Genomic DNA, 10890 nt, shown 5'->3' with positions numbered 1-10890 from the left:
AGGCTCAGTGCACTGAGGTAGGGCAGCTAAGATGGCTTTTCCGCTGCGCATAAAGCTGGGGAGCAGTAAGAGAACAGGATGGGAAAACAGCTAACTATGAACTGCTGGGCAGAACTTCTGGGGACTTCACATATTTTGAAAATACTATTTGTGAAGTGGTTATGTAGTGGTTTTCAGGAACTTTCTCTATTCTAATTGCCATAAAACATCGTGATGATAGAATTTTAAATCCAGTCTGGCTAAGTGTGACGATACCAAAGGCTAGTCAGGAAGTAAAACCTTCTCATTGGAATCTAGCTGGACTTCTAGGTGAGGTTTACTGAGAAACGTTTGAGGCTTATCGAGAAAAACAAAACACATGTTTTTTAAAAAGCACACCGCAGTGTAATACAAGCTAGACAAAGACCTTACTTAATCAAACATCGGTATTCAAGCAGATAACAAAGAAATGTCTAATGGGTCCACAGCATCTCACAAGTTGGTTTTATACCCAGAATGTTCTTGACTGTATATTGAGGATTGTTTTACCTTTCCCCAGCCCCCTAAAGCCTGACTTCCATCCCACGGTGGAAGGAGCTTCCAGGGACAGACAACATGGCAGCCAGCGGGAAGACCGGCAAGGCTGCACCAAACCATGTGATCTTCAAGAAGATCTCCCGGGACAAATCGGTAAGTGGTACAGAAGCAAGTGGTTTGATGCAATTTTTTAAGGAGTTTTTTCAAGAATAGACATGGGCATGGGGATACCTGGATGGCTTAGTCAGTAGAGCATGCACCTCTTGAACTTGTGGTTGTGAGTTCGAGCTTCACGTTGGGTGTAGAGATTACTTAAAAAAAAAAAAAAAAAAAAAAGAAAGAAAGAAAGCAAAGCAAAAAAGAATAGACACAACATCAAAACCCTGTGAGGTTGAGGAAGCTCTGTGTCTATTTCCCATCTCTATCTGAGATGGGTGATCAATGAGATATGAACAAATGAGTGAATTGCACAAACATAACTTCTTTTCAGTCTCATCAAGAATTTAAGTCCTGAGACCTGCAATTTTTTTTTTTCATCTCTCAGTCCCCATCCACTTGCCCCCAATTTTACGTGGCTGGCCTTGAACCCATGACTTACATGTTTTCAAACACTATTTTGTCAATACTAATTCACCTGGCCCTTTGTCATGTCACTGCCTGCCTGGGGAAAGCCCTGGAGTTGGATCAAGGCAGCTCTATCTTCCGTCCCTACCCCAGCTGCTATACTCTTAGTCCTCACTTGGCCTCAGGGCCACTGGGTAAGGGAATGAGCCCCCACTGCTCTGTACTGTGGCTACATGGCCACCAATATCCTGGCAATCTGTGTACTCGGCAGAGATGAAGGCACTGTTGGCTCCATCAGGGCCACATGAGATAGAAGGGAAGCCTAATGGAAGGTCCACCCTACAGCCTCCACGGATGGGGTCTCCTTGCTCCACCTGATGGCTTCTCAGGGGCCAAAAATCTAGCTCAGCACTGTCCAGTTCAAGCTGCAGACATTGTTCTAAAGCTTCTAGCAGCCACATTAAAAAGGAAGAGACAGATAGAATTGATTTTAACATATATTTAATATATCCAAAAAACTATCATTTCAACATGCAAATGATACAAAATTGATCACATCTTATATTCACTTTCTAAGTCATTTTTTTTTAATGTTTATTTTTGAGAGAGAGAGAGAGACAGAGTGCAAGTGGGGGAGGTGAAGAGAGAGAGGGAGACACAGAATCTGAAGCAGGCTCCAGGCCCTGAGCTGTCAGCACAGAGCCCGACGTGGGGCTCGAACCCCATAAACCGTAAGATCATGACCTGAGCCAAAGTCGAGCGCTTAACTGACTGAGCCACCCAGAGCCCCATCACTTTCTAAGTCTTAGAAGCCTGGTACATATTCTACGTTTATAGCACATGTCGGTTGGAATGGCCGTGTTCAAAGGAGCCCCCTGTAACTAGTCGCTACTGCACTGGAAAGTGTGGATCTAGATCATTCTTCTAGTTGACTTCTCAGATGTTCCTACAGAAGTGGTTGAGAGTTTTCCTTTCAAGGCTCTTCATACAGTTGGGTCAGTCTACTCTTTACTCAAGCAGCTTAAACCTGGAGACTGTTTCCAACACCAAGTCTATGTGCAGGACACAGAATTGTCATCATCGGCCCATTTAGACACTTAACCAGCACATGGAGCTCTGAAATCAGGTCATCAAGGGATTTCTCAGAGCTCTATTTTCTGTGCTTTGTAAAACTGAGCTTTAGCTTTTTTCCGTTAGGGTTTATCAAAGTTTAAGCCTGTCCTGGGCCCAAAGGAGACTGTCTGATCCTCACAGGAGAAACGGGTTTGCTCAGGGCACTCTCTGCCCTTTGTGTTCCCGGCTGCGGACCTCGCTGTGGGGTGATAGATAATTTGGGGATTCCTCAACCATTCCTTTCCCAGACTCCTTCCCAGCTCGTGTCTTCCCAGCGCACTTTGCCTTCACTTCTGGCAGAAGAGAGGAACCACTCCCCCTAGGCCGTATCTTTTCCCCACTTTTTAAATTCCTCACACCTAGATAGACATCCTTTGAACCAAGAAACTTAGAGTTTTTGTATGTGTGGCAAAATCCATCAATTAATATCTCACATATTACGATTATTCCAGTTGCAACCTCTGTATAGCTCCAGGCATGGTGCCTCGGGAGCCCTGGGCCCATTTCTCTGTGATCCTCTCCGCTCGGCCCTTTTCTGTGGTCTTCGTCCTCCAGCTAGGGGCAAGATGGCTGCCATAGCTCCAAGAGTCTCATCCTCACTTCCTTCCTGAAAAAGGAAGAGGCTGTTGCTTCCTGGTGTCTCTTCTTAAGAGTGGGAACATATTTTCCCAGTAGCCCTCCAGCAGACTTCTCTCATATCTTATTGGTCAAAACCGGTCACATGCCCACCCTAAACCAATCCCAAGCCAAAGGAATTGGATGGTCATCATTGGATCAGGCCGACCAAGAATTATCCTCTGGAGCTGGCCTCCTCTTAGCCTGGGCCCCCTGGGGGATGGTGAACCCTGAATGCAATTGGCAACCTTTTGTCCAGGAAGAAGGGCACGTGGTCTGTTGGCCAAACAAGCAACATGTCGGCTGCACTTCTGTGTTGTTCAGCCCCCCAACTTCTCCACCTGCCCCTGCCCCTTCTCTGCCCTCCCCTTCCAGATGCCGCAGAACTGGATGCCTTTGCTCCCATCTAAGGTTCATGCTATTTACACCTGTGCCTCATGGCCCACCTCCTCCTTAGAGTCTTACCATCAGCCTCCCTCTCTACCAGTAGTTTGTCTGAACATAAAAATAAGGATGGATTTCATGCATATTTAAAAAACTTTTTTTAATGTTTATTTTGAAGGAGAGAGAGAGACAGACAGAGTGTGGGCAGGGGAGGGGCAGAGAGAGGGAGACTGAATCTGAAGCAGGTTCCAGACTCTGATCTGTCAGCACAGAGCCATACGTGGGGCTCGAACTCACAAACTCTGAGATCATGACCTGAGCCAAAGTCGGATACTTAACCGACCGAGCCACCAGGCGCCCCGGAACTCAAGCGTATTAGAGACAACAACCAAGAAACTCCCCTTAACCTATCACCTTTCCATCTCCGCTTCCTCCACAGCTAAAGCTTGAGAGAGAAGAAAATACACTCTCTCTGCCTACCTTCACCCTTCCCTCCTCCCAACCTCAGTCAGCTGCCCAACTGGCTTTCCCCTTGGTCTATCCATTCTCCACTCTGCTGCCAATGTCGTCTCTTCTATGAAATGGGGCTAATTCCTATCTCATAGGGTAGTTGTGGGAATTCAGTGGAATAATGTAGCCAGTGCTTAGCTTGGCACCTGGGACATGATAAGTGCTCTCAATGCTGTTCAGTCTTTCGTCCTGCTTAAAATGCTTCCACAGCTTCAAGGTTGGGACCGTCAGCCTCTGCATCCCCATTTGGTGGCCCTTCACTTGCAGATGAAACCATTGTTTCCAGAAGCATTCTCTTGGTTCTGGGCTTAGGATACACTGATGTTTGTTTGCTTGTTCATTTGTTTTGTCCAGAAAGCATCCTCACACCATCCTTCCCAGCCACCTGACTATGCAGTCCTTCAGGCATTTTCATCAATAATACAAATAATCTAGAAGGCATGGGGATTCACTCCAGCGTATCTGATATGAGGAGTAGATCTAGGAGATGACTGAATGCCAACAGAAATGATTTCGGGTGTTTGTGGAAATAAAAATAGGAATTTAAGAGGCTTAGGGATGAAAGGGGCTAGGAAGGGTGCGCAGACTTGCTCATTGCTCATCGGTGTGTTTAGCAAGTGCTGATTGGAGCCCTGCTGTGTACCGACACTGTGGCTGAAAAAGGAAAGAATTCTTTTTTTTTTAAATAGTTTATTGTGAAGTTGATTTCCATATAACATCCAGTGCCCATCCCAAGTGCTCTCCTCCATGCCCATCACCCTCCTTCCCCTTCCCCACCCCCATCAGCCTTCAGTTTGTTCTCGGCATTCAGAGTCTCTCATGGTTTGCCTCCCTCCCTCTCCCCAACTATTTTTCCCCTTCTCCTCCCCCACGGTCCTCCGTTAAGTTCCTGCTAATCCTCCTATACGTGCAAACGTATGGTATTTGTCCTTCTCTGCCTGACTTATTTTGCTCAGCATAACACCCTCAAGGTCCATCCATGTTGCTACACGTGGCCAGATTTCATTCTTTCTCATTGCCTTGTAGTATTCCATCGTGTAGATAAACCACATCTTCTTGATCCATTCGTCAGTTGATGGACACTTAGGCTCTTTCCATGATTTGGCTGTTGTTGAGAGTGCTGCTGTGAACACTGGGGTACAATTCTTACCATCAAGGCGCTTTCAGCCCTGTGGCTCAGAGCGGTGAGCGCTGATTAACATGGCCCTTGTGCTTCCTTAAAGGGGGCTGGCAGAGACCTTCTCCACCAGAGGCATGGAGACAGACAGGAAGAGGACTGAAACCCTGGTCATTGGTCCCCAGCTCCCCACACCCTCTTCCTCAGAGCATGGGTTCAGGGGTTCCCATACGGAAGCTCATCTGGTAGGATTTCAGGGACTCTGGAACTCCTGCCTCTTTGCAATTCCTCTAATGAGGAGGAGAAACCAGTTCATTCACAGCCAGCAGTAAGAGGCTTAACTGTGGGAGGAGCCTCATTTGCATAAATATAACTTTCCAGGGAAGTATTATCAGTGAATTCAGCAAGGTTACCTGGTTGATATCAGACCTGGGCTTGGTGGGAAAAGGTGGGAGAACAGGGACCAGTCCAAAGGAGTGGGGTGGGAAGAATTCCGTGGAGCAGATTTATGGGGCTGAGGAAAGAGCACACCTTGCCTGCAATCCATTTTCTCTGCCCCACAGCCAGGCAGGGAGAGAGCGGGTAGTGGGCAAGCTGCAGGGCCAGGCAGCAGCTCCTCTCAAGACTAATCAATGGGGCGCCTGTGTGTCTCAGTTCGTTAAGAGTCCGACTTCGGCTCAGGTCACGATCTCACAGTTCATGGGTTTGAGCCCCACGTCAGGCTTGGTGCTGACAGTTTGGAGCCTGGATCCTGCTTCCGGTTCTGTGTCTCTTTCCCTCTCTGCCCTTCCCCCACTCACACTCAGTCTCTCTCTGTCTCTCAAAAATGAATAAATGTTAAAAAAAAAAAATAAAATCCAACAGTTGTTAAAAAAAAAAAAAAGAAAGATTAATCAAAATGTGTCGGCTGTGGGGCGCCTGGGTGGCTTAGTCGATTAGGGGCTGATTTCCGCCCAGGTGTGATCACATGTTTCATGAGTTCGAGCCCTGCGTCGGGCTCTGTGCTGACAGCTCAGAGCCTGGAGCCTGCTTCAGATTCTGTGTCTCCTTCTCTCTCTGCCCCTCCCCTGCTCACACTCTTTCTCTCAAAAATAAATAAACATTAAAAAATAATTTTTTTAATGTGTTGGCTGTTGTGGTGCCAGGGTTTTATTTGTTTGTTTTGTTTTTTGGTTTTGTGTGTGTGTGTGTGTGTGTGTGTGTGTGTGTGGTTTCTTTTCTTTTCTTTTTTTTTTTTTTTTTGGTTGTTGCTGATTTTTAACATGAATGCTTTAGTGCTTTAGTGTTCTTTGGCCATTTAGAATCCACATATGTTCTCCCTACAGGTAACCATCTACCTGGGAAAGAGAGACTATATAGACCATGTTGACCAAATAGAGCCTGTGGGTAAGTCGAGTTTGTAGTAAGATTGTAATTTTAATGCTGGTTTTCCTTTAAGTCATCAGACAACTGCTAGTTGTCTATTTCTTTCAAATCAGCTTTGCTAATAATCTAATTGTAAGAAGGCAAATTAAAACATGAGCGAGGAGCACTGGCTGATTGGAAATAATTTCAGAGCGTGGGGGGGGAAAAAGGACTCATTTCTAGAATATATAAAGAAACTCAACAGTAAGAAAAACAAAATCCAATTAGAAAATATGCAGAAAAGAGGGGTGCCTGAGTGGCTCAGTCAGGTAAGCATCTGATTCTCAACTTGGGCTCAGGTCATGATCTTACTGTTTGTGACTTTGAGCCCAGAGTTGGGCTGTGAGCTGACAGGCAGAACCTGCTTGGGGTTCTCTCTCTCCCTCTCCTCTGCTCACTCTCTCTCTCTCTCTGTCTCAAAAATAAATAAATAAGCTTAAGAAAATAGAGTAAAACTCTACATAAAGAAAGATAAAATACACAAAAAACATGAAAAGCAGTTCATCAGAGAAGATAGTATGGCAAATAAGCGCACTGAACAGGATTCAACATCATTAAACATTAGGGAAATGCAAATTAAAGCACAGTGAGCTGAAATATCATTATACACCCATCAGAATGGCTAAAATTAAAAATGGTGGCAATCCCAAATGGTGGTGAGACTGCTGGGAAACTGGATCACTCATACATTGCTGGTGGGGATGTGGAGCGGAACAGCTCCTCTGGAAAATAGTTTGGCAATTTCTTTAAAAATTAAACATACACTTACCAGATGACCCAGCAGTTACATTCCTGGGCACTCATCCCAGAGAAGCAAAAACTCACGTTCACACAAAAACCTGTACACGATTGTTTGTAGCAGCTTTATGTGTGACAGCTCCAAACCGGAAGGAACCAAAACATCCCTCAATAAGTGAAGAAACTTAAGCAAGCTGCAGAACATGCGTACCATGGAATTCTACTCGGCAGTGAGAAAGAATGAGCCGCCAACGCACGCCACAGCTTACGGATCTCAAGGGCATTGTGCTGAGCGGGAAGAGCCAATCTCAAAGGCCATATGTTGTGTGATTTCACTTAAATAACAATCTAGAGATGGCCAAGTTACAGAAATGGTAGTCCCCTGGGGACTGAGGATGGTGGGGAGAAGGGGTGACCCGAGAGAGACTGCTCTCAGGTGAGGGAACCCCTCTGTATCAATTTTAGGGGCGGTTACACAAACCTCCACGTGAGATAAAATGACTTTAGAACTAGACACACTGTCCCCTGTACCCGTGGCAGCTTCCTGGTTTCAATATTGCAGGATAGTTATCTAGGATGTAGCCACTGGGAGAAACTAAATGAAGGATACACAGGGCCCCTCTGTGCTATCTTTGCAACTTCCTGCGAATCTATAATTTTTCAAGTAAAATAGCTATTTTTATTTTTTTATGTATTTATTTATTTTTTTAATGTTTTATTTATTTCCAAGAGAGAGAGAGAGACAGTGTGAGCAGTGGAGGGTCAGAGAGAGGGGGAGACACAGAATCCAAAGCAGCCTCTGGGCCCTGAGCTAGCTGTCAGCACAGAGCCCGATGCAGGGCTCGAACCCACGAACTGTGAGATCATGACCTGAGCCTAAGTTGGACACTCAACTGACTGAGCCACTCAGGTGCACCTAAAATAGCTATTTTTAAAAAGACTGTGAAAGGGGCGCCTGGGTGGCTTAGTCAGTTAAGCGTCCGACTTTCGCTTAGGTCATGATCTCGCAGTTTGTGGGTTCGAGCCCCGCGTCGGGCTCTGTGCTGACTGCCAGCTCAGAGCCTGGAGCCTGTTTCAGATTCTGTATCTCCCTCTCTCTCTGACCCTCCCCTGCTCACGCTGTCTCTCTCTCTCCTACATAAATAAAACATTAAAAAAAAAAAAAAAAGACTGTGAAAAAAAACAACAACTTGGCATTTGTAGGCACTTGAGGGTTAGAATGTCCCTGAGCAGAACATTTTCTGGAAGGTCATTTGGCGATATGTCATCAAAGCCAAATCCGGCTCTACCGTTGATAGATACAAAGATGTACCTGGTAAAGATTTCCATCACAGTCCTCAGTATGATGGGGAAAATTGTAAACAACTCAAATGCCCTAACAAGAGGGGTTTAATTAAATAATTTATGGTATATAAATTTCAATGGAGTAATCACAGTGTATAGTCATTAAAACAATTCATACATAATGTGTGTGTGTGTGTGTGTATAAGGATAGATGTTTGCAGTGTATAGTTGCGTGAGAAAAGCAGTAAACTGAGTAGTGTATATAGTGGGATCTCAGTTTTTTAGAGAAAACATCCATGTAAGTGTATATACGTCTGGAACCAAAACTCTGTGCCAGTATCTTGACAATGGGTATCTCTGATTGGTGGAAATTTGGTTGACTTTCCAATTTTTGTATAATGAACAGGGATTACTTGCATAATTAAAGAGCCACAGATACATATATAAAGAAGGCTGCTGGTCTCTTTCGTCTTCTCCGCCCTCATTGTTCTCTTCTTTTCCGTGTAGATGGTGTCGTGTTGGTGGATCCTGCACTTGTGAAGGGAAAGAAAGGTGAGACCAGCTTCTTGAACTCTGAGGACCTGGTCTGGTCTGGTCTGGTCTTGGCTGGCTCTGGGTATGGGGGCGGTGGGGCGGGAGAGCCCGCTGGTGGCGCTTTCTCGCACCCATCACAGCCAGGCCCTGTCGCCCACACTCCCTCGTACAGTCTTCAGGACCCTGTCCCATTGTCCCCATTTCTCAGATGAAGGTCAAGACCCAAGGGAGCCACTGTTCAGGATGGCAGGACAGGTAAAGGGTGGCCAGAGTGTGGAACGCAGGTCTGTGGGCTCTGGCAGCTGCGTGCCGGCCCCGTGCCGTGTGGCTCTCTGCCGGCAGCAAACTCAGAAGGGTCCCTCGGTGGGTTTATCCCAACAGGGGGAAATTGAGCCCTGCTGGAAGGCTCATTTTTTAAAATGCTGACTGTGGTGGTTCCAAACCACAGCATCCCAGCGTCCCTGAAGACATCTGGCAGCTGTGATGTGTGGCAAGTAATTTGGTTCTAGTAACAGTTGTGTAAACCAAGTTAGGGCAGACCCCAGTTCTCCTTGTGATGATCTTACTGACTCCGTTCCATTCTGAGTGCACCTACTTGAGTGATTGCTACTGGCAACTATGGGGTGTCATTCCCCCTCCCCCCCAGGGTGTGTCCACAGGAGCACATCAGACACGGGCCATCGCACCGGCACCAGGGGATCGTGGCGGAAATGCTGTCTCTGCCTTCCTCCCGGGGGTCCTGCTTCTCTCTGGCACCAGGAGGAGCCTGGTTTGAGCCCTGACAGCCCACGCCCTGGGCCAGAGAAGGGCGCCTGCTCTGAGGGAAAGCGCTATCCAGTGAGGGAGGCACAATGCCCGGTCATCTCTGGGCACCTTCTCTTACAGACATTGGATGAGGGACAGGCAGTGGCTCTTCCAAGCTTGGTGGCAAGGACACAGACAAAATCCACAACCAATGATGTCTAGGACTTGGGGCCACCGCTCCTGATACGCTTCCTGTTCAAGAATAATGCTTTGCATGCTTTTATTTTCCCCATTAAAGACTGCGGTAAATAGTCCACCCTCAAAATGTATAGTTTCGTACAATCCTTCTGGTCCACTGGAAGCATGGATTTTATCTGTTTAACCAAACTGAATTTGCGGAAGTGTTGGCTTAGAGGATGCTTGATGGGTCCCTGAGGAAGGTGAAGGAAGCGTTTCTGGGGTCTGGTTTCACCTGTCCTCTGGGTCTGTGAGCCGCTGCCCAGCGCCTCCGCAGCCCCTGTCCGGCTCGGGTCTGTTTTGCTCCCGAGCGCGGTTTCCCTCTCAGCTCCATGCAGACATCCTGCCCCAAAGTCCAGTGACCTCGCACCTCCTGAGGTCCCTGAGCAGGGGGGTCGAGAGCAGCGGGTGATAGGACAGAGGACACAGGGGAGCCTGAAGGCAAAATAGGCGGTTCCCGGAAGGTGCCTCCCTTCCTTGGACTGACATCCCCTTTCAGGTAATTAACACAAGCCCCAGGGAAGGTGCCAGATCTGCAGAAGCTGCAGGCCAGCCAGGGCTGTGGTTCTAGATGCTAATGGGTGGGTGTCCGCGGCTGCTGCACGCCCACTCAGCCAGGCGGAGGCGCCACGCCAGTGGGATAAGCCCACCCTCCTCTTATCTCCCTCCCAGTGTACGTCTCTCTGACCTGCGCCTTCCGATACGGCCAGGAGGACATCGACGTGATCGGCCTGAGCTTCCGCAGGGACCTATACTTCTCCCAGGTGCAAGTGTTCCCTCCTGTGGGGACCCCGGGAGCCCCCACAAAGCTGCAGGAGAGCCTGATGAAGAAGCTGGGGGAGAACACATACCCCTTCCTGCTCACGGTGGGTGACTCCTCGCCCCTCTCCCCTGCCCCGGCTCCTTCACCCGCAGCACCTTGCAGTGCGACCAGGAGTGAAGGAGGAGGGGACAGAGTAATGGCTTCACATTTGTGGGCCTTTCAAATTGTATCCTTGGAGGAAATTCTAGATTGCACGGGTTGTGACTGTCTTTTTTAAGTCCTTGAAAATAGCCTCTCGGCCTTTGAAGGCATCATTTCAACCTACGGTTTATTTATTTCCCTTTGTCTGACCACCTAATTACACGGG

At 47.5% G+C, this 10890-nt stretch overlaps 1 protein-coding gene across 6 annotated transcripts in view; it reads left to right on the top strand.

Annotated features, from left to right (window-relative positions):
- Window positions 1-280: 280 nt before the first annotated feature.
- The window catches only part of SAG (S-antigen visual arrestin), a 29854-nt gene continuing 19244 nt past the window's right edge, over window positions 281-10890 (top strand). For 4 of the 6 annotated variants that reach the window (XM_039234478.1, XM_039234475.1, XM_039234476.1 and 1 more), the window contains exons 1-3: window positions 281-669; window positions 8753-8797; window positions 10433-10626. In XM_039234478.1, coding sequence (XP_039090409.1) covers window positions 456-669; window positions 8753-8797; window positions 10433-10626 — 453 coding nt within the window. In that variant the 5' untranslated portion in view covers window positions 281-455. Of the gene's footprint in view, window positions 670-6144; window positions 6206-8752; window positions 8798-10432; window positions 10627-10890 lie in introns of all 6 variants that reach the window. The other 2 variants (XM_039234479.1, XM_039234477.1) reach the window with 1 other exon arrangement.

This window comes from Hyaena hyaena, unplaced genomic scaffold (assembly GCF_003009895.1).
Source record: "Hyaena hyaena isolate Hyena2069 unplaced genomic scaffold, ASM300989v1 scaffold_86, whole genome shotgun sequence".
NCBI classification, from domain to species: Eukaryota; Metazoa; Chordata; class Mammalia; order Carnivora; family Hyaenidae; genus Hyaena; species Hyaena hyaena.
Note: the sequence above shows the minus strand (reverse complement) of the source record. Positions and strands in the feature narration are given on the sequence as shown.